Source organism: Humulus lupulus, chromosome 7, assembly GCF_963169125.1.
Source record: "Humulus lupulus chromosome 7, drHumLupu1.1, whole genome shotgun sequence".
Classification (NCBI taxonomy): Eukaryota; Viridiplantae; Streptophyta; class Magnoliopsida; order Rosales; family Cannabaceae; genus Humulus; species Humulus lupulus.
In genome coordinates, this window is record NC_084799.1 from 35,881,216 (window position 1) to 35,905,391 (window position 24,176).

The window sequence follows — 24,176 nt, forward strand, 5'->3', positions numbered from 1 at the left end:
ATATTGACACGTCTCCTATTTATTATAGATAAAATACATCATCTAATAAATGCAATAGTGTTAATGACATTTTTTTTACTAATAAATAAAATTATCAATATACTTAAAAATTTCTTATATAAAATATTTGTATTTTCATAATTTTTCTAGACTAAATGTCACATTTATCAATTTCTTGTATAAAAATATTTGTATTTTCATAATTTTCCTAGACTAAATGTCACATTTATCAATTTCTTGTATAAAAATATTTGTATTTTCATAATTTTCCTAGACTAAATGTCACATTTATTAATATTCAATTATTCTTGTTAAACATATTGACACGTCTCCTATTTATTATAGATAAAGTACTGCATCTAATAAATGCAATAGTGTTAATGCCATTTTTTTTACTAATAAATAAAATTATCAATATACTTAAAAAATTTCTTATATAAAATATTTGTATTTTCATAATTTTCCTAGACTAAATGTCACATTTATTAATATTCAATTATTCTTGTTAAACATATTGACACGTCTCCTATTTATTATAGATAAAATACATCATCTAATAAATGCAATAGTGTTAATGACATTTTTTTTACTAATAAATAAAATTATCAATATACTTAAAAATTTCTTATATAAAATATTTGTATTTTCATAATTTTTCTAGACTAAATGTCACATTTATCAATTTCTTGTATAAAAATATTTGTATTTTCATAATTTTCCTAGACTAAATGTCACATTTATCAATTTCTTGTATAAAAATATTTGTATTTTCATAATTTTCCTAGACTAAATGTCACATTTATTAATATTCAATTATTCTTGTTAAACATATTGACACGTCTCCTATTTATTATAGATAAAGTACCGCATCTAATAAATGCAATAGTGTTAATGCCATTTTTTTTACTAATAAATAAAATTATCAATATACTTAAAAAAATTTCTTATATAAAATATTTGTATTTTCATAATTTTCCTAGACTAAATGTCACATTTATTAATATTCAATTATTCTTGTTAAACATATTGACACGTCTCATATTTATTATAGATAAAGTACATCATCTAATAAATGCAATAATGTTAATGCCATTTTTTTTACTAATAAATAAAATTATCAATATACTTATAAAATTTATTGTATAAAAATATTTGTATTTTCATAATTTTCCTAGACTAAATGTCACATTTATTAATATTCAATTATTCTTATCAAACATATTGACACAGTCGAGCTCTACTCACGACAGTTGAGCTTTATGGTGAAATTATTATTAGTTTTTCTAAATCTCGACTGTTGACAGTTGAGCTCTACTCATGTCAGTCGAGCTCTATGCTGGAATATTTATCTATCTTTACAAAGCTCGACCATCCATGGTCGAGCTCTACTCAGTTGAGCTCTATGCTGGAATATTTATCTATCTTTACAAAGGTTGACCATCCATGGTCGAGCTCTACTCACGTCAGTTGAGCTCTATGTTGGAATATTTATCTATCTTTACAAAGTTCGACCATTGATGGTCGAGCTCTACTCATGTCAGGCGTTCTATACTGGAATATTTATCAATCTTTGCAAAGCTCGACCATCCATGGTCGAGCTCTACTCATGGAAGTCGAGGTTCATCTCAAGTAAACACAAGAAAATTTAAATTAATTCAAATTCAATGATATAAATTAACCATAGTAATTTAAAACAAGCATATGCATCAACAATTACAATTTAGAAGTTGTGGCTCGTAAGGGGCATGTTTTTTTGGAGTGACCAGGCTGCCCGCATAAACCACACCTTTTTATCCATTTTTTTCCCTCACCAACTGATGGGAATCTTTTCAATTTTGCTCTACCACGCTTGATTGGGACATTTGGAGGCAATACCTTCGGCAATACTTCAACTTCATTGATATCCCAATCTTCTTGTTGAGGGATTGGATAAATGGTATCAACATAAGCCAACGCCCAAGTTTCCAACTTATAATAATTAGAGCACAAATCATACACTTCTATTCCAGCTTGCTCATATGATGCTAATGCATGCACACATGGAAGTTGATCAAGGTCAAAGACACGACATGAGCATTGTCTTTGACCTAAATCAATTATGGCATCATTTTCTTTACCTGTAACCTCATACTCAAATCGGTTAAGTTGTTTCACATTCATTTCCGATGCTTTCTTGAATCTTTTTCGAATAATATTCTCTGCCTTTGGAGTTAAAGGTGTACACTTTGTATTGATAGATGCCACAATATTGCGGCGATTGTTGAACCACTCAGAGACTTTTGCCTGCATAGCCTCCAACAACGCAATGATAGGGTACTCTCTAGGTTCCCTCAGTGCTGCATTAATAGATTCTGCACCATTCGTAGTCATAATATTGTACCGACAGCCTGTAAAGTGAGATCTCGCCCATTTATTAAGTGTGAGATTTGATTCTTCAAGATACTTCACTGCTACGGGATATCTATTCTTCAATTCATCATAGAGTTTGTTGAAATCGGAAACTTTATAGGCATTGGCAGTTTCTTCGAATAATTTTATGACACCTTTAACTCTGACATGTGCTTTAATATTCTGAGACAGATGCCACCTACAATGCCCATGTTGTGACTTCCTATAAATCTTTGACACCCCATTGATGATGCTTTGATTTCTATCTGAAATAAAGACTAAATCACTATCATCTGGTATAAGTTCTTGTAACTTTGTAAGGAACCATGACCATGAAGCATCATTCTCTGAATCAACCACAGCCCAAGCAATAGGATATTGATGAAAATTACCATCTTGTGCTGTTGCAATGAGCATTACACCTTTGTACTTGGTCTTCAACCAAGTCCCATCCACCGCAATAACCTTTCTCATGCAACGAAATCCTTTGATGCATGCTCCATATGCTAGGAAAACATATTTGAATTTAGAATCTTCATCCACCTCCAAATGCGTGATCGTACCTGGATTCATCTTTCGAACCATGTATAAGTAAGCTGGAAGATTTTGAAAACTTAATTCAAGTGAACCTCTAAGAAGGTTGTTTGCAAGTTTTTTCCCCTTCCAAGCTTTCCAATATGTTATTGGCATGTGATTGTTCTGCATAATCGTCATTATTGCTTTTGGCTTCGGTGTCTCTTTTTGACCATCGAAACTTGACCTCACGACATTAGCAACTACTGCAGCACTTGCTTGACGATGCTTTCTTTTTCGGCTAATAAGGGAACAAGTGTGAGTGTTACAATAAGTTCGTATTGAGAAACGCTCTGAGTTGGTAACTTTTGCTGCACGCACTGCCCAATTGCATGACTTGTCAATGCATTTTGTCACATATAATGACTTGGTAGATTTATTAATTTCCATCTCAAAGCAAGCCTTTATTGCAATATCGTTCAACTTAGTTTTTACCTCATCTTTGTTCTTGAATTCTTGACCAATTGCCAAATCTGACCCATCTGGGAAACTAAATGTGTCTTCACTAGGGACTTGATTTTGTTCATCATGGTGGTCCAACGAATCATAGTAGTTTAGTGGGTCAATGTGATTTGGAGTTGGAGATGATGATGTTGTCCTTTTGTTAAGAAGGTCCACAGGTTCACAACCTAGATTAACACCACTTTCGCCTGGTGCAGAAGCAACATCACAAATATTATTTTCAAAGTAGAATTCACGGTCAAAGTAATCATCTACTAAACTTTGTTCATTTTCTTTCATGTTGCGTTCAACTTCCATGTCACATATATCTTCTTTCTTAATGAGCTCCACACGTAGTGCAACTCTACGATTGTTCTCTCCACAATCCAAAAGATAAGCTGCAAGACATTCATCCCCTCGTAAAATGAGTGGTGGCATATTTTCTCCCGCAATGATAGGTAAGTAACTTATTTTCAATTCGATATCATTTTGATTCACCCCAATCTTCTTATACAATTTCTCCAATAACACCTCAAAAGTAATATTGGAGTCATCAACAATGATAGATATAACTTCCTTATTCTTTGGTGACCATTTATACAACCCTTGCTCTTCCTTCCATTCCCCATCATATTGAGCATAGATTACCACTCGAGTCATTCCTGTAATGAGAATAGATTATTAACATTAGAAAATATATTTAATGTTAAAATTATAATTAATAAGTTTAAAATTAAAAATATGAATCTCAACCAAGTCTAGTTAGGCTCTACTAGTATCTCAACCCACTATAGTTGAGCAAAAATTGAGCTCTACTAATATCTCAATCAGTTATAGTTGAGCTCTACTAGTATCTCAACCAACTATAGTTGAGCAACAGTTGAGCTCTACTACTAGAATTAGCATATAAATTGAATTTAATATTTTTTTTTACAAAGAATGTAATCTCTCTTTTTGACAAAAATGTTGATGAAACAATTTTATAGATTACAAATATAAATATCAACCAAGATCAGTTGAGCTCTACTAGTATCTCAACTAGCTACAGTAAAACAATAGTTGAGCTCTACCATTATCTCGAACATCTCTACCAAGTTGAGCTCGATTGTACCAAGGCAAGAACTAAGCAATATCATCTTTTTCACGGGTTTCACTTTGCAAAATCACTATTTTTAACTCAAAACCCACAAAATGGTAATGATATGAGTAGCATTATACTTTAATTGTTATTTTTACTACATATTTATGAAGAAACAAACTTGTAAGCAAACAAAATGAAAATATTTAGTTCTAACATTCAAATCAAGAAAGATTCGAAATTTAAAATACTAATCTTGATCAAATCCAGTTAACCTCAACTACTATCTAAACCAGCAATAATTGAGCAACAGTTGAGCTCTACTAGTATCTCAACCATGTTTGGTCGAGCTCTACTGTAACTAGCTTCTCGACTGAACACAGTTGAGCTCAACTGTACACAGTCGAGATCTGCGTTTCATCTTCTTCACGAGTTTCATTTCGAAAAACGCCATTTTCAACTCAAAAACCACAAAATGGTTATTATATGGCTAACAAGGTACTTTTATTGTTATTTTTACCACATATATATGAAAAAATAAACATCTAAGCAAACAAAATACAACTTTCTTTGTTTTTACATTCAAATCAAAAATTAAAAAATTAGGGTTTCTCATATACTTACCTTAATGTAATCACTTGATAGACAACAATGTCACTGCAATCAGTATGTAAGTGTGTCACAAAATAATCTTTCTATACATTTGGAGAGATTTGATAAGATTTGAAGAGATTATGAAGAAAAAATGGTGGATGGAGGAATGATGGGTGGCTGAATATGTTTTTGTTTTTTAATTTTTTTTTTCAAATCTGATTTTTTATTATTTTAATTAAAAAAATATAAAATAAAAGGACATTATTGGAATATAAAAGTTTCATTAAAGGAGGAGGTTAGTGTAGCTAAATTTTGAAAAATGAAGGTTACTTAGCTAAGATAAAAACTTTTTAAGGTTATTTAGCTCAAAACCTTGATAATTAAGCTATATAACCTTAAAAAGTTTTTCTATTAGCTTTGTAACCTCTATTTTTCAAATTTTAGCTGCACTAACCTCCTCTTTTAATGAAACTTTGGTATTCCAATAATGCCCCTTTTATTTTTATTGTTATTTTTAATTAAAAGAAGAACAAAAATAAGATGTTCCAAAAAAAATATGAAAAAAAAAATAGGGTTGATCCTTTTCTTCTCCATCCACCATTTCTTCTTCAAACTCTATAGAAGAATTATGTTGTGACACACTTACTTATCTATTTCAGTGACATTGTTAGAAAAAAAGCAATTACATTAAGGTAAAGTAAGTGAAAAACCCTAACTTTTTAATTTTTGATTTGAATGTGAAAATAAAGAAAGTTGTATTTTATTGGCTTAGATGTTTGTTTTTTCATGTAAATGTGATAAAAAATATATATATATAAGTATATTGTGAGCCATATTATAACCATTTTTTGGTTTTTGAGTTGAAAATGACGATTTTCGAAGTGAAACTCATGAAGAAGATGATACGCAGATCTCGACTGTGTACAGTTGAGCTCGACTGTGCACAGTTGAGAGCACTCACGAAGAATATGATACGTAGATCTCGACCGTGCACAGTTGAGCTCGACTGTGCACAGTTGAGCTCGACTGTGCACAGTTGAGAGCTCAACTGTGCACAGTCGAGCTCAACAGTACACAGTTGAGATCTGTGTATTATCTTCTTTGTGAGTTTCACTTCGAAAAATTGACATTTTCAACTCAAAAACCAGAAAATGGTTATAGACTATGCACAGTTGAGCCTAATTGGGTTCAGTTGAGATGATAGTTACAGTAGAGCTCGACCAAACATGGGTGAGATACTAGTTCGACTATGTACAGTTGAGCTCAACCAAACAAGGGTGCATGGTTGAGCTCAATTATTGCTCAATTATTTATGGTTAAAATAGTAGTTGAGCTCAATTGGACTTAGTCGACATTAGTATTTTAAATTTTGAATCTTTCTACATTTGAATGTTAGAACTAAATATTTGCATCATAAGTGTACAATTGTTGAAGGATCTATTCCACCTTAACAACAATCTTGACGACAGTTTTAGCATCATAAGAGAGAAGATATTGTGATAGGGAAGTTGAACGTGGAATAAAAGAAAATGAACAAAGTTTAATAGATGATTTCTTTGACCGTGAATTCTACATTAAAAATAATATTTGTGATGCTGCTTCTGCACCAGGCGAAAGTTGTGTTAATATAGGTTATGAACATATGGACCTTCTTAACAAAAGGACAACATCATCATCTCCAACTCCAGATGACATTGACCCACTCAACTACTATGATCCATCAGACCATCACGACTAACAAAATCAAGTCACTAGTGAAGACCCGTTTAGTTTCCCAGATGGATCAGATTTGGCAATTGGTCAAGAATTCAAGAACAAGGACGAGGTAAAAACTAAGTTGAATGATATTGTAATAAAGGCTTGCTTTGAGATGGAAATTAATAAATCTACCAAGTCATTATATGTGACAAAATGTATTGAGAAGTCATGCAATTGGTCAGTGTGTGCAGCAAAAGTTACTAGTTGGAAAAGAGACACTGAAGCCAAAAGATTGATAAATATTCCATTATAGAACTCGTCTGACATGAGTAAAGCTCGACCATGGATGGTTGAGCTTTGAAAAGATTGATAAATATTTCAGCATAGAGCTCTACTGATGTGAGTAGAGGTCAACTGCCAACGGTCGAGATTTGGAAGACAAATGATAATTTCATCATAGAGGTCAACTGACATGAGTAGAGCTTGACCATGGATGGTTGAGCTTTGCAAAGATTGATAAATATTTTAGCATAAAGCTCAACTGATGTGAGTAGAGCTCAACTGTTAACGATCGAGATTTGGAAAACTAATGATAATTTCATCTTAGAGCTCAACTGACATGAGTATAGCTCAACTATGGGTGATCGAGCTTGTGACAATGTGTTTGATAAGAATAATTAAATCTTAATAAATACGATAATTTTGTCTAGGAAAATTATGAAAATACAAATATTTTTGTACAATTAATTTATTAATTATATTCACAATTTTATTTATTAGTAAAATATTTGAATGAACATTGTTGTATTCATTAAATGTGATTATTTATGTATAGTAGATAGGAGATGTGACAATGTGCTTGATAAGAATAATTGAGTCTTAATAAATGTGACAATTTTGTCTAGGAAAATTATGAAAATACAAATATTTTTGTACAATTAATATATTAAGTATATTGATAATTTTATTTATTAGTCAAATATTAGCATGAATATTATTGTATTCATTAAATGCGATAATTTATGTATAGTAGATAGGAGACGTGACAATGTATTTGATAAGAATAATTGAATCTTAATAAATGTGACAATTTTGTTTAGGAAAATTATGAAAATACAAATATTTTTGTACAATTAATATATTAAGTATATTGACAATTTTATTTATTAGTAAAATATTGGCATGAACATTATTGTATTCATTAAATGTGATAATTTATGTATAGTAGATAGGAGATGTGACAATGTGTTTGATAAGAATAACTGAATCTTAACAAATGTGACAATTTAGTCTAGGAAAATTATGAAAATACAAATATTTTTTGTACAATTAATTTATTAATTATATTGACAATTTTATTTATTAGTAAAATATTGGCATAAACATTATTGTATTAATTAAATGCGATAATTTATGTATAGTAGATAGGAGACGTGACAATATGTTTGATAAAAATAATTGAATCTTAATAAATGTGACAATTTTGTCTAGGAAAATTATGAAAATACAAATATTTTTGTAAAATTAATATATTAAGTATATTGACAATTTTATTTATTAGTAAAATATTGGCATGAACATTATTGTATTCATTAAATGTGATAATTTATGTATAGTAAAAAGTAGATAGGAGACGTGACAATGTATTTGATAAGAATAACTGAATCTTAACAAATGTGACAATTTAGTCTAGAAAAATTATGAAAGTACAAATATTTTTTGTACAATTAATTTATTAATTATATTGACAATTTTATTTATTAGTAAAATATTGGCATGAACATTATTGTATTAATTAAATGGGATAATTTATATATAGTAGATAGAAGACGTGACAATGTGTTTGATAAGAATAATTGAATCTTAATCAATGTGACTATACATGGTTGAGTTTTGAGAGCCTTTATTATATGGCTTGATTGACATGAGTAGAGCTCGACTATACATGGTTGAGTTTGGTAGAACCTTTACAGTATAGCTCAACTAATAAGAGTAGAACTCGACTATACATGGTTGAGTTTTGAGAGCCTTTACTATATGGCTCGACTGACATGAGTAGAGCTCGACTATACATGGTTGAGTTTGGTAGAACCTTTACAATATGACTCAACTGATATGAGTAGAGCTTGGCTATACATTTACATTCCTTTGACCTTTTTTTATTTTGGTTTGGGTTGGACATTTGTGTAAATTTGGCCTTCACATCGTCAATGCTAACTATTGTTTTCCCACGAAAGTGTCTGTCTCTAAATGTGTTTGACTTAACTTGACTTTTCCAACCTTTTGGATATTCTGAGCATTTTAGCCCAGATATTAATGCATTCTCCATCAACGAGAATCAGATCGGTACCTCATTAACAACAAACCACATCTCTGATTCTCTATCATAGTCGGCTTCTTAAATGAGTAATAACCACATCACTTGATTTGAATGTTCATAGTTCTTAAGTTCAAGAAAGTGGCCGAGTGGAGATTCCTTGAACAATTTTAAGTTGGTCGGGTCATTCTTTAGTACATCATTGATAAGTTTTGTGACATCATCCACTTTACTTTTTACACCTATCTTGCACTCAAAGTGTTCATTCTCCTCTAATATAGGCTTCAATCGAGGAATCTTTTCGATCTGCAATAAATTAAATATCATATTTCTCAATAATAAATAACATAAAAATTAAATATATTACAAAATAAAACTTACTGGAAGTGTATTCTGTCGTGGCACAGAGGAAGAATTTGATTGTTCATCAACATGTGATTCTGATTGTTTCTTAGAACATGTCACTGACTCTTCTTCATTATGTACCTAGTAATTAAATACAAGGGAAAGATAAAATTTTAATCAATAGAATAAAACACATGTTAGACGAGCTCTACCTACTCTAGTTGAGAAAACCTATGAAAATTTCATTAAAATTTTGGAATCTCAACCATGTTTGGTAGAGCTCTACTTAAGCCTTGAAATCTCGACTATGTATGGTCGAGCTCTACTCACACCAATCGAGCTCTACTCATACCAGTTGAGCTCTTTTCTACAACGAATTAGACTTTGGAAATCTCTACTATGTATGGTTGAGCTCTACTCACATCAGTAGAGCTTTACTCACACTAGTTGAGCTCTATGGTACAATTTCAATTATGTTTTGGAACTCTCGACTATTTATGGTATTTATTGACTCACACTAGTTGAGCTCCATTCTACAATTTCAATTAGACTTTGAAAATATCCACTTTGTATGGTTGAGCTCCACTTTCATCGGTCGAGCTCTACTCTCATTGGTTGAGCTCTACTCACATCAGTCGAGCTCTATGCTATAATTTTAATTAGACTTTGGAAATCTCAACAATATATGGTTGAGCTCTACTCACCGATCGAGCTCTATGCTATCAATTAGACTTTGGAAATCTCAACTATATATGGTCGAGCTCTATTCTATCAATTAGACTTTGCAAATCTCGACTCAAGCTAGTCGAGCTCTAAATTGAAAGTTCATAGCATTTTTTAAAATTTCAACCATAACCCTTGAGCTCTACTTGTTTTGGTTGAGTTCTACATTTTAGACCAATATTTTTCAAATCATGCCTTTAGTGCTCTAAATTTATAGCCAATTGATTTCAATTAAATATATTATCTAATAAAAAAGTACAAGAATAGAAAAAATGTATTTAACTTCATTTACCTCATTATTAGATTGAGTCATTGTTGTGTTTGCTGGAGGTGTTGGTGGCACACTAGAATCCGATGATTTCGAGCACGACTCCGGACTAGATTCGTGAATAATCAACCGTCGTTGAATCGGTTGTTGTGAATCTCTAATGCTTGGTACTTTTGTCCGTGCCATGGAATCCAAGAAATAGAGTGTATAAGGGTTGAGCTTGGCTAATTGGACAGTCGATCCACCTAAAAACGCTAATAGAAAGCAAATTTACATAAAAATATCATTACCCAAACACTATTATAAGATCTATTTGAATATATGAGTCTAAGGAAATTGACTTGAAGTGATTATGCACCATGACTGTAATCTTCAATAAAAACAAGATTGTTAACATATCAATTATAAAACTAAGCTAATATGTACACCATTCATCACATATCCAATATATTTTTTTAACAAAAAAATATAATGAAGTAGTACAAACAATGTAAATATTCATTTCAAATATCAAACCATAAACAGCATCACATATTGTATATGAGTTGAAAATCTCAATCTAATTTAATAAAGTTAGTTCATTGAGGCATTTTCACAAACATATGATTTGCATTTTTTAATATCATCAAGAATATATAAAGAAAAAAACAAATTTACCCACTAATAACAAAACTCTAGCTAGAACAAAAATCAAAGTAGTTGTCTATCAAGTTTTTTTAATCCACTCATAGAAACAAGTTGCAATTTGTTCTTATTTAAGATTTAAAATTACATACCTTTGTTTGAAGAAAAAAAATTGAAGAAGATAAATAGTGTGATCAAATGGCTAAACAAGCTTAGACTCTTAAAAAATACTAAGCTAGCTCAAATGGAGAACACTTTTAGCTGAGATAGAGAGAATGAGATGACCAGAGAATCTGCTAAGTTGTATGAAAGCAAGTGTCTCTGTTGTGTGAGATGCTCTCTGTATTGTAATGTTAAGTTTAATATTAATATTAAGTTTTAGAGTAGGGATATATTAGTAATTTTATTACTAAAATTGTAAAAAAAAAATTAATAAAAAAAATATACATATTTGAATCATAAGAGGGTTATATAGTTAAACTGTTCGGTGAAGAAGGTTATATAACTCAATACCCCTAAAAAGTGATTATGATTATGATTGGCTGAAAGATTAGGGGTTCAACTAGTTATAATGTGATGTTAAGCAGGGAAGACTTTTTGTTTATATTATTTTATTCGGAGGACCTTATTGATTTTTATGCTTTATATTAAATTAAATCCTAACACTTTACATTAGGTTTTATTGAGTTTTCTCCTCATCACCATTTGGGGCTACTGTTCGAATCCAACTCAGAAGAAAATTTATGTTCAGTCGCAGAATCTTCAACCTGTGCTGGATCATTGTGCTTTTACTGTCAACCCTCCATGTTGGGCTTTGAATGCATGTAAAGTGAAGCTGGTGTGTAATTTATATGTTTATATATTAGTGGATTTTCGATTTATTGATGATAGGATTCTAATTTTTTCTTTGTATTTGTCGACCTGAAATTGGTGATTGAAGTGTTTTTAAAAAAAGCTTCAATTCTTGGAACCCCACTCAAATGGAAAATTGTAATTAATTTTTTGTGGGTTTTATTTTTGATTAATAATTTGCCATGATCTATTTATACATTACTATACGTTTCAAGGATTATATATTTGAATTTCCACATAAGTTGTTTGATACAATGTTTCACTGAGTTGACCAAGTATATTCTCTGTTTGATGAAAAATTTAAGAAGATTTGTTTGTTTTGTTTTGTTTTGTTTGGTCTCATTATAATTTGGGTAATTTGATGGAGCTGGTATATTGTTGATTTCAGTTGTCCACTATACGTTTGGTGCTTTTTAGTGTTTGCCTTTGAGTATTGTGATGATGATTGTGGCTATATTTTCTTAGTATGCAGACTGATTTTGTCTTTTTTTTTTCCTTTTCTTTTAGATATCAAGTGTGGTGAGAATGTTGGTGTTTAGTTGTTTTTATTTTGTGGCAATCATTACATACTGTTAAGATTGCAGTAGCTTTGTGTTGGAACACAGTTACCCATTAGTTTTTTACCCATTATCGTCATCTAGTTCTAGTCACCCATTAATTTTTTAAAACTAGTAGAAGTTGATGGTTAAATTGAGTGAGGGCATCAATTTTGCCTTCACATGTGAGGGCAATTTTTTGTCCATTGAATTTTAATCCAATAGTTGAGATGTGTTTAGTTATAATAGTATTAGGTGGATTTGATTTTTCTCTCATTTATTTTATTAAATGTGTTTCATTAAATGTGTTTCTTTCTTAACTAATCATTCCTTATAAAAACCAGTCCTCTTAGATGTTATTTCTTCCTTCTTCTCACCTTCTAATAGTTTTGGAAAATACTCTCAGATAACTGAACTTTCGAATAGTTTTTTCTAACACCATCAACTTGGCATCAAGGTCCTAAGTCTAACGAAGGTATGTATCTATTCTGCACAATAAGCTTGTTATGTCTTATATGTTATATTATAGTCTTAACCAAATTTTCTTCAGCAATTCATGCGATTTTAATCTAAAAGTTCTGATTTGCCTATGAAACTTTTATTTTCTTAATTGTTTTTGGTTTCTTATTACACGAATACAACAAAGACAATAGTTTGTGTGTTATACTGTAGTACATTACTCGAAATTCATAATTTTTCTTTGTAATCATATAAAAATGGTAATGCATATAAATCTGTTTCTGATAATATAATTATGGTTTGAGTATATATATTGTATTTTTATTATTTATAATATTGTTCTGTAGTAATTTTTAGGAGGTTTATGTAGTTTGATAATATCTTAATTAGTGCCCACCATGTGTTTGAAATAATGTTCAAATGAATATATTATTTTAATATTGTAGTTTTTCTATGTATATGATTTGTGTGTTGTAATAAGATTTGGGTTTCAAAACATTGACGTATTGGTCATTGATAAAAGATTTATTTTTTTTATGATGTGAATAACATAGAGCTTAAAGGGTTTAATACTTTGAACGATGGTAAACAAATTAAATATGCGATCTATATAAATAAGGGAAATAAGGATGTTAGAGATTTGGGTTTCAAAACAGCCCTGACTTCTTGCAAATTGTGCACTTTCATTTCATAGGACCCTTTGAACCGCGAACCTTTGCTGTAACCTTAGTTTTTGATATATGTGGGTCTAAGACTGTTCTCTCTTGCCTTTCAAACTTATCTTCCTCCATGGCATTGCTGTTAATGACAGTGCCATGTTTCTGCAAGCATATATTCATGTTCTGTAACATTTTCATTGTTTCATTATAAGCTTCATCAGTTCTTGCAGCTAAGTACGCAACCTCGATCATCTTTGTCATGATTCTACCAAGCCGAGACCATACTACAGTTGATTTGTTCTCACAAGCACGATAATTACTCGGGTCCACCTTCTCATATTCATATTCGTTTATTGTCCACTGTGTAAGTAGAAGCGACTTTGGCATTTTCATCACCTTCCTATGCTTCATAGTTGCAAAAATATGCCGACATGTTATCCCAAAAGAAAGAAAGTATTGACATTCGCACACAAAGAATTCTGAGTTGGAACTTACTAACACTGACCGCCTCACCTTTGCGTCTGGCCATTTGTATAAGTGCAATATAACTCCATTCTCTGTAACAGAACTGCCTTCCACCAAATATCTTCCCTCCCTTTGCATCTCCTTTCTAACTTTGTAGAGCATGTTCCGCGTGTACAATATCAAGACTTCCTCTTCAATTTGTGGCATATTGGTCTTACCCAATTGGGGACTTGTATATAAAGAGTCATAATCATCTTTCACCAATCTATGTCGCATCCAAGACATTGACAAGTCAACTGCTCTTATAAACTCATATAGCTTTAAGCTATGATTCCATTTTTTCTTTAATATAGCATTCATCCCCTCATTGCGCTGCATAGTGGACATCCCATAGAAAAAATTTCCCCTAAGAAAAGTTTCACCCCAATTTCTTCGTCTTTCATACAAGTCATTGGCATAGCAGGTATTCTGCAAGCCATATTCCTTCACCAGAGCTAGCCATCTTCCTCTTCAAGGTATTTGAACACCAACTGTCTTAATTTCTTTGCGAAGCCAGGGTCAGTCACCTATATAATGGCTTTATTATGCATGTGACAATAACATAGTCTGTGAATTGTATTCGGCATCGTCTCCTCCATCATTGTCTTCAATGCTGGATCTGAATCTGTAACGACAGTCTTAGGATGAACCCCTCCCATGCATCCAAGAAATTGTTGTGCTGCCCATATATAGCTCGGTGCCGATTCATTGTCAAGCAAAGTGAAACCAAATATACATGTCTTATAATGGTTATTAACACCCACCCATACTAATAAAGGCTTCCCATATGCATTTGTCTTGTAAGTTGAATCTAGAGCAACGGCATGGCCGAAGTACTCATAGTCAGATCGTGCTCGAGCATCAGCCCAAAAAATGTGTTGAAGTTTATTCCCCTTATGAACTGAATATCGACCAAAAAAACTGTTCGTCGTCATCAGCTTTGTGCTCCAAGTAACCAATTGCCCGCCTTGCATATGAATTTCTTAGCTGCACTTGATCAATATTTGAAATCATGTTGTACAAGTCCCTAACTGTGAAACGCATTTTCTCGTATCCACCTGCTTGAATATCCATATATGACATTATATGGCAAGTTCTTACACCTGCTTCCCTTAACGATGTAGCAATTGCAGCATATCCTGGTGTGACCACTCTATTCGAACGAAGAAATTGCTTGTGGGCATCAGCAGCAAGTGGATGCGAATGCGTTGTGATAAATTCTCTACATATCCATGTATTATCATACTTTCTCCAATTTACTCTAAAAGCAACCTTGCAATCAACTCGAGTTAATGGCTTTGGCTTTCTTGTAATATCGTGCCTTTTCACATGGCATTCCATTCTTTTCCCTTGTCGTGAGCATAGCCACTCTCTTTCTTGTATATTCCCAAGTCGACCTCTTCTCATGTGTCCTTTACAAATGCTAAATCCTACAACCATGGCATACTCAGTAATAAACTCCTCTGCTAATTCCAGGGATTCGAAACTATGGCCGACCATGTCATCTCTTGTTAAGCCAACAAGATCTTCCTCAATTCCATACTTCTCAAATATAGTTGGCTGATCACAGAAGGTATTACTCTCGGCTAAGTCCTCCAAAAACTGGTCATCTTCGTTTTCCTGTGTGGTTGTAACCGTATCCTCCATGTTCATCTCCCTGAAGAAAAAAAAACAGTATTTTAACTCCTACTCGATAAACACTAGATGTGGAGCATCATGAAAATGATAATAAATTCTTGTAAAGTGAAGATAATAAGAGAATAATGACGTGTTATTAACAGTTGTTTATATCTTATACTACATTCTGATTACATAGGAACATGTGAGCATTGAAGAAGTCAAAGAATATTTATTATGCTTGTTGTTCTATTATATTATCTAGCATTGCTTAAGGCTTTAACTTTTAATTAATTTTTAGGGAATTTTAAAAAAAAATATGGTTTTTATGCCATCAATGTGCAAAAATATGAGAATTTTGTTTTTAAAATTTGTATGAGAAATTTTATTAAAGAAAAAATTAAAATTTGAGAAACATAATTAGTAGCTTACTAAAATATGGAAGCTAAATTTTAACAAAAATACATGATTAATGGTGAAAAATACATATTTATTGATTTTAATGGTCAAAATAAATTAAGTTTAATTAATATTTTCATAGAATTAATATCATTTATTTTATAAATGAAAATATTTGATTGTGATTTAACTTATTGTTATTTTGTAGGAATTAAAGTTGCATTTTGACATAAAGAAAAAGAAAGAAGAAATAAAAAGTTCAATATGAAGAAAAAAAAAACAATTGAAAAAGTGGAAATTATGTGAGGTAAGACTTTTGTAACTTTCATTTCATGAATATGGACATTTTAAGGTCTTTCTTAATCTATGGCTTTTTCCTAACTTAACCTAATTATGTGGGAAAATATTTCCATATTTTTAAGTTTTTCAAAATAAAGCCATATTTTATTTATGGTTTATACATTTTTGGACTATGTGTTTTGTTCCTAACTTAAGCTAATTATGTGGGAAAATATTTCCATATTTTAAAGTTTTTCAAATAAAGCCATATTTTATTTAGGGTTTATACATTTTTTGACCATGTGTTTTGTCCAATTATCTGTTTGGACTCTGAGTTTTAACAAATGACTTTTTGGACCTTCTGTTTTGTAAAATTGTCAAAACACATACTCCAAACAGGTAATGAGACAAAGCACAGAGTCCAAAAAGGTATAAACCATTTTACTTATTAGTTTGGTGTTTAGAGATTTGTGTAATTATTTTTGGTATTTTTGTCATTACATCCCATTTATTTAAAGGATTTTTTAAAAATATTTATTATTTTTTTGAGATATATCATTTTTTTTTCTTTTCTTTTTTACATAAAGAAATTATTTGTTATTACTTTGTCTACTCAATATGTGTAAATATACATATATAACATGGGTAAAATTTAAATTTGGAATAATTTTTTATTTTGATTTGAATGTATAAAAAATGTCAAAAAATATATTATAACATGCAAATAAAAATTATTGACGTAGAAATAATAGTGCATCGCAACTAGGAATATTGTTAAGGGGCACTCTTTGTCAAAAATGGTATGTTCATGCTTAATTTTTTTTTTTTGGTATCTGATATAAATTTTAAGTATTTTGTTGTTGATTCACATATAGATTGCAGAGTACCAAACTACTTTTTGTTGTTCTCTTTGTTATGCTTGAAGTTATTTTATGTTATTTTAATGGTATCTGTTATACCCAGATTTCGAGCCATAGTAAGTATGACCTCGAAAGCTGAGTTCGCAACAAATGGTCTCGTGAGGATTAGAGTGATCTAGGATTGTAAGTCGAGCCTGCAAAGTATGATGTATGATCTCGAGTGCGGTGATCTCGAAATGACCTCGATCTCGAAAGGTAGCTCCGAGAACACCTTCATCTTCAGGAACTTCTGAGCATGGTTCTTGATCTCGATATCCCATCTCGAAAGAAACGTTAGCTCGGGAGATGTCAGTGGCTCGCACAATGACATGAGACCAGAAATGCTGGAGCCTTGAAGATATGCTATAACCACCTTGAGTATCTACAAGTGTAATCACTATGAGATGTAGTCTTCATTAATTGATGTAAATCCCCAAGAATTGTGGGATATTATTTAATACAGTTATACGCCCCCTGATCTTTGGGGGACGTTTCCTTTAATATCTGATTATTGGCATTTAAAGCCATTTATTTGTATTCACAAAAGAGTAACTACCCAAAATATGTGGGATAGTATTCTGCATCCTTCTCTATAAATAGAGAAGGCATGCACCATTGTAAATGACCGAAATTCTGATCCTTGAGAGAAAACTCTGGAGAATTCTTGCTAAAGAATTGTTCAGAGATAATCTTGAGGTTAATAACAGTGACTCGTGGACTAGGCAGATTTAACTGCTGAACCACGTAAAAAATCGTGTGTTTGATTCGTTTGTTTCTTTTGGCCATTGTCTTTAATTGTTTACGTGCTCTCTTCTTTTATCTGCTGACGAAAAATGGCGTCAACAGTTTGGTGCTTTCATTGAGAACCTTAAGCATTCATCCCTGAGAGATTCATGGCTGCAAACAATCAGAACACTCCTGAAGAAAATTACCCAAGGCGTCCTGGAAAACAGCCAATGGAGAACCCGGACGCTGATGAGAGGAGTGGGTCCACCGATTCCCGGGGGCCACCTCCACAACCAAGGGATGAGGACATGTATTATAACCCTGAACGTTATGTCCCTATTGTAGAATTGGAGAATCGGCAGCTGAAACAGTTGTTGGCAGAAGCCAACAAACGTAACGAGGAGTTGACTAGGATAGCCGCAGAGGCGCAGGTGGCTCAGCCCCCGCCTCCGCGCGAAGACCAAGTCCCTCCTCCAAGGGACGTGCACGTTCCTCCCCGGAGGCCCCGTGGACGTCCACGAAAAAATGCTGCCACAAGGAGGCCGGTACAACCTCCAACACCAGCAGAGCCATCCGCCCCTTCTAGGCCTCAAAGGAGTACCCTGGCTCGGGTCCCGCCTAATACACCTGTGGAAGCACCTGCAGGAACTGAGAATAACCGAGCTCCTACCGAGGCTCGGACTCAGGTTCCTGGTAGTGCACCGAACGCAACTGGCCCATCTCGGGCAAATTCTGGGCCCTCTAGGCCGAAGCAAGGAAGACAACCATCGTCACCTATACGGTTCCCACCGTCTCCCATAAGATATCCTTCACCTCCCCGTAGAAACGCTCAACCTGTTCAAAATCAGGGTCAAGGGCGTACGGGGGATAGGCAAGGACACATGGAGACTTTCCAGGAGCGGAGAGGCGCACAATCTGAGAGAAGTCAGACGTCCCGGTCTCACACTGCGGAGACAAGGCGACATAGAAAGGATTCACCACGAAATGACCGATCAATAAGTTTCACCAGTGACGAGTCCGGAGAAATCAGGTCCGTCAGTAAACGCGACCGAGGTCGTAAAAATACTGGAAGCCGCAAAACCCATCCCGACCTGCGGAATCATCTGAATCAGAGCAGGGGGAAGGGAGATCAAACGAATCCGGACCTAAGGAATCACCTAAATGGGCGTAGAGATCCCTCACGGAGACGCGAGCCTGGGATCGCGATTAATGACCGGCAATTCCAGACACCGCCTAAGGACCCAGTCCAAGAAAGGATTGATCAGCTCGAAAAAGCCTTTAGGCTTTTGAAGAATGAACGAGGGAACGGTCGATATGAGGACTCTGATGAGGAGCTCGAGCCGTTTGCTCCCAATATTTCTAACACTCAGTTCCCTCAAGGGTTCCGGATTCCTCACGTCCCAACGTTTGAAGGAAAAACCGACCCATGCAGCCACCTGAGTACATTCAACACTATCATGAGAGCTAGTAACGTGGGTTACGAGCTCAGATGCATGTTGTTTCCGACATCATTGGCCGGACCTGCCAAGAGTTGGTTCGAGAAGTACAAGAGACATTCTATAACTTCGTGGGATCAATTGTTTAGAGACTTCAAGAAGCAGTTCCGAGCTATGATGGGAGTCAGACTCGAAGCATCCACTTTAACTAACGTCCGACAACAACCGGGCGAAACACTGAAGAGCTACCTGACAAGATTTAATCTAGAGGTCGCCCGAGCTCGTGACGTGGATGACAGTGGGCACTTGATGGCCATCCGAGCTGGTGTTTTACCCGGGAGTGCCCTTTGGGATGACATGCAAGGGAAACCGGTGAGGTTGATAACCGAGTTTAACAGACGGGCGCAGAGATTTGTCAATGTAGAGGAGGCGAGGTCAACGCTCAAGGCGACCTCGCAGACCGAAACTACAACGATAAACATTAACTCCGCCTCAACCTCGGCTGACCCAGCAGCTCCACAGCCTACCTCGGAGAATCCCTCCAAGAGGAAAAAGAGCGAGGAAAATAACCCCGAGGCTGATGGAGGAAAGAAGAAAAAAGGAGAAAGGTATTTCTCCGTATATAAAGTGCACACCGAGCTCAACGAGTCTCGGGAAAACATATACCTGGCTAATGAAAACCAGGTCCCCTTCAGGCGTCCGGACCCTATGAGGAATCAAAAGTCCAAGAGGGATTCCAGCAAGTATTGTCGATTTCATAGGGACACCGGACACACAACTGATGAGTGCCGACAGCTGAAGGACGAGATCGAAGGGTTGATCTCGAGAGGTTATTTCCGGCAGTATGTCAAAAACCAGAATACTGGACAGGCTACTGCCAGCCAGAGAGTAGCCGCGCTTCCGGCAGCACAGAATAATAACTCCCGATCTCGGGATGAAGACAGGCCTCCGCCGATAGATGGAGAGGACGTAATAACCATCTCGGGAGGTCCTCATCTCGCAGGAGGGGGAAGAAATGCTCAAAAGCGATATGTGAATGAGCTGAAGACAGGGGACGGGTCTCCTTATGAACCCGAACCAAGGGCACCAAAAAGCCAAAGGGTTGAAACTCAGCCTATAAACTTCACCGAGGAGGATGCCTCCCATGTCCAGTTCCCTCATCATGATCCACTTGTCATCACCCTACAGCTTGCCAAAAAAAGAGTGCGCCGAGTTCTCATAGACATGGGAGCTCAGTTAACATTTTTTATAAAGCAACACTAGAAAAAATGGGACTCTCCTTTCGCGACCTGAAGGCTTGTGCAACCACGTTGTACGGCTTTTCTGGAGAAGGAACCGCCTGTATGGGGTCCATCGAACTCCCTGTGACCTTGGGAGACTATCCAGTCTCGGTGACCAAGATGATGGAGTTCGTGGTAGTAGAGTTACCATCTGCCTACAATGTATTGCTCGGGAGACCCGCCCTGGTCGGGCTGGGGGCAGTTTCATCTGTAAGGCATCTAGCCCTTAAGTTCCCAACTCCAAGCGGAGTCGGAACATTGAAATGAGATCAATTGGCAGGAAGGGAGTGCTACAACATTTCCTTAAGGGGAAAGAAACAAACGAGCGCGCAAGCACTCATTGTCATACAGAATAAAGATGGGACAGTTTTAGAAATTGATGAGGAGATCGATCCGAGGATTGAGGAGAAGGTTGACCTCCAACCTTTGGAAGAGCTCGAAGAGGTTCAGCTCGAGGAAGCTGATCCCTCAAAGAAAGTGAAGGTCGGGAAACACCTCCAAGACGAATCAAAATAGCAATTAATGTGCTTTCTGAAGAAAAACCAGGATGTCTTCGCGTGGTCACACTCTGACATGGTGGGAATAAGCCCTAATGTAGCGAGCCACGCATTGAATATAGACAAAAGCTTTCCCCCGAAGCAGCAAAAGCGAAGGCAGCTGGATGAAGACAGAAAGAAAGCACTAAAGGAGGAGGTGGACAGGCTGAAAGCAAATAATTTCATAAGGGACGTTTTTTACCCGGATTGGGTGGCCAATCCAGTGTTAGTCCCGAAACCCAATGGGACGTGGAGAACGTGCATTGACTACTCAGACCTCAACAAGGCCTGCCCGAAAGACTGTTTTCCCCTGCCGAGAATTGGCCAGCTCGTAGACGCCACGGCGGGGCATGGTCTGATGTCGTTCATGGATGCTTATTCTGGATATAACCAGATTCCCATGCATGCCCCCGACCAAGAGCGTACGAGCTTCATCACAGATAAAGGGCTCTACTGCTACAATGTCATGCCATTCGGACTCAAGAATGCCGGAGCCACGTACCAGCGGCTCGTAAACATGATGTTCTCAGAGCAAATAGGGAACAACATGGAAGCTTATGTTGATGACATGCTTGTAAAGTCTCAACTTAACAAAAACCATGTTGATGACCTCGAAGAGTGCTTTGGCGTGCTCAGAAAGTACAACATGAAGTTGAATCCTCAGAAGTGCACTTTTGGGGTGTCTTCAGGGAAATTTCTGGGTTTCATTGTCAACTCTCGTGGAATCGAGGCTAATCCCGATAAAATAAAGGCCCTGATCGATATGCCTTCACCTCGGAAGCATAAAGATGTTCAAAGCTTGACTGGCAGGATGGCAGCTCTGGGCAGGTTCATTTCGAAGTCAACGGACCGCGGTCTCCCATTCTTCAACTTATTGAAAGGAAGTAAGAAGTTCGAATGGACAGATGAGTGCGAACTAGCCTTTCAGGAGCTCAAAAGGCACTTAGCCGAACCACCCATCCTATCGAAGCCTGAGACGGGAGAAGTATTGTTCCTATACCTCTCAACAACTGAACACGCGATAAGCGCGGTGCTAGTTCGAGAAGAAGAGAGAATACAGAAACCCGTCTACTACATCAGTAAAAGATTACTGGGGGCAGAGTCAAGATATCCACTGATGGAGAAGCTCGCCCTCAGCCTAATCCACTCATCTCGCAAGCTCCGCCCTTACTTTCAAGCGCATCCTATCCATGAACTAATAGATCAACCACTAAGGCAAGTCTTGTCCAAACCAAAGGCGTCTGGTCGACTCCTTAAATGGGCTGTTGAGCTCGGACAGTTCGAGATCACCTACCATCCGAGAACAACCACTAAGGCACAAGCGTTGGCGGATTTTATAGTGGAGTGCACCGGTACAGCCGACGACGAGGTAACAACCACGGCCCACGAGCTGTGGAAACTTTACGTTGACGGGTCGTCAAATGAAAATGGAGCAGGGGCAAGAGTTATTCTGATCACTCCTGCAGGGAGCAAATTTCACTCTGCTTTAAGGTTCGGCTTTAAAGCATCTAATAATGAAGCTGAGTATGAGGCTTTACTTGCGGGACTGCGAATAGCAAAGGAGCTCAAGGCCAAAGCTATACATTGTTACAGCGACTCCCAGCTCGTGGTAAATCAAATCTTGGGAGAATACCAGGCTCGTGGCACAAAAATGGCAGCTTATCTGGAGAAGGAAAAATCCGCATTGGAATTTTTCGAGTTTTATGCGATCGAACAGGTTCCCCGAGAACAAAACTCAAATGCAGATGCCTTAGCTCGGCTCGCCACTTCCGCCGAAAATGAGGAGCTGAATGTTGTACCCGTAGAACACCTGTCAGCACCCAGCATTACTGAGCCAGACAAGGAAGATGTGTGTATGATTGAGACAGAACCGACCTGGATGAGCCCGATCGTTGAGTACCTCGAAAATGGAATTCTTCCAAAAGATCGAAATCAGGCTCGGAAACTAATGTATCAACTTCCTCGTTACACCATCCTGGATGGAAGGCTATACAGAAGAGGGTATTCCATGCCATTGCTCAGATGTGTGACTCCCCCCGAAGCAAAGAAGATTATTGAAGAAATTCATGAAGGGTTCTGCGGAGATCATACCGGGGGGCATAGCCTATCCAAGAAGATTATACGCCAAGGATATTTTTGGCCAACCATTAAAATGGACTCTTTCGAGTACGTGAAAAAGTGCGACAAATGCCAGAGATTCGCCACGATACCCCGAGCTCCACCTTCCGAACTGACCATGTTGACATCCCCATGGCCTTTTGCAGTGTGGGGGATCGACCTCATAGGCTCGCTCCCAACTGGCAAAGGAGGAGTAAAGTATGCTGTGGTCGCGGTTGATTACTTCACAAAATGGACGGAGGCTGAACCATTGGCGACCATAACTTCGAAGAAGATCCTAGATTTCGTGATAAAGAACATCGTGTGCCGATATGGAGTGCCAAGAAAGATTGTGTCTGACAACGGAACCCAGTTTGATTGCGACTTATTTACCAACTTTTGTAACAAGAACGGTATAATAAAGAGCTTTTCGTCAGTGGCTCACCCTCAGGCGAATGGTCAGGTCGAAGCCGTTAATAAAACTCTCAAAAGTTCTTTGAAGAAAAAGTTGGAAGAAGCAAAGGGACGATGGCCTGAGGAGTTACCTCAAGTCCTTTGGGGATATAGAACTACAACTCGGACATCAACTGGACATACCCCATTTTCTCTAGCATACGGATGCGAGGCAATGTTGCCCATTGAGGTCGAAATTCCAACGATTCGAACGCAGATTTACAATCAGGATTCAAACCACGCTCAGCTCGAAGAAACCCTAGACTTGATCGAAGAAAAAAGGGAAGAGGCTCAGCTAAGAAATGCTGCTTACCAGCAACGAACCACAAGATATTTCAATAAAAGGGTTCGAGATCGAAAGTTCGGAGTGGGAGATCTGATATTGAGACGCGTAT

General features: G+C 35.9%; 3 protein-coding genes across 4 annotated transcripts; all 3 read right to left on the bottom strand.

Annotated features, from left to right (window-relative positions):
- Positions 1–1,713: 1,713 nt before the first annotated feature.
- Positions 1,714–4,062, bottom strand: LOC133791581 (uncharacterized). Its single transcript, XM_062229504.1, has one exon. It carries the CDS (start codon positions 4,060–4,062, stop codon positions 1,714–1,716), a length of 2,349 nt encoding a protein of 782 aa, XP_062085488.1.
- Positions 4,063–8,596: 4,534 nt separating this feature from the next.
- LOC133789538 (uncharacterized) lies at positions 8,597–10,822 on the bottom strand. 2 transcript variants are annotated; one of them, XM_062227363.1, is made up of 3 exons: positions 10,450–10,822; positions 9,471–9,575; positions 8,597–9,386 (listed from the first exon to the last, which is right to left on the bottom strand). In XM_062227363.1, the coding sequence occupies exons 1-3, from the start codon at positions 10,609–10,611 to the stop codon at positions 9,171–9,173; spliced, it is 483 nt and encodes a 160-aa protein (XP_062083347.1). In that variant the 5' UTR covers positions 10,612–10,822; the 3' UTR covers positions 8,597–9,170. The 2 variants fall into 2 exon arrangements, with proteins under 2 accessions (XP_062083347.1, XP_062083346.1); XM_062227362.1 differs by having other exon boundaries at positions 8,599–9,395; positions 10,450–10,815.
- A 2,757-nt stretch (positions 10,823–13,579) lies between these two features.
- On the bottom strand, positions 13,580–15,706 carry LOC133791582 (protein FAR1-RELATED SEQUENCE 2-like). Its single transcript, XM_062229505.1, has 2 exons — positions 14,982–15,706; positions 13,580–14,528 (listed from the first exon to the last, which is right to left on the bottom strand). Exons 1-2 carry the CDS (start codon positions 15,704–15,706, stop codon positions 13,580–13,582), a joined length of 1,674 nt encoding a protein of 557 aa, XP_062085489.1.
- Between the last annotated feature and the right edge of the window lie 8,470 nt (positions 15,707–24,176).

Coding starts and splice junctions, on each gene's coding strand:
- LOC133791581 (XM_062229504.1), bottom strand. CDS start 4,062: ATGACTCGAGTGGTAATCTATGCTCAATATGATGGGGAATGGAAGGAA.
- LOC133791582 (XM_062229505.1), bottom strand. CDS start 15,706: ATGGAGGATACGGTTACAACCACACAGGAAAACGAAGATGACCAGTTT. Junction 14,529..14,981: donor AAAGCTGATGACGACGAACA/GTTTTTTTGGTC, acceptor AATACCTTGAAG/AGGAAGATGGCTAGCTCTGG.
- LOC133789538 (XM_062227362.1), bottom strand. CDS start 10,611: ATGGCACGGACAAAAGTACCAAGCATTAGAGATTCACAACAACCGATT. Junction 9,576..10,449: donor TGACTCAATCTAATAATGAG/GTAAATGAAGTT, acceptor TTTAATTACTAG/GTACATAATGAAGAAGAGTC. Junction 9,396..9,470: donor CACGACAGAATACACTTCCA/GTAAGTTTTATT, acceptor AATTTATTGCAG/ATCGAAAAGATTCCTCGATT.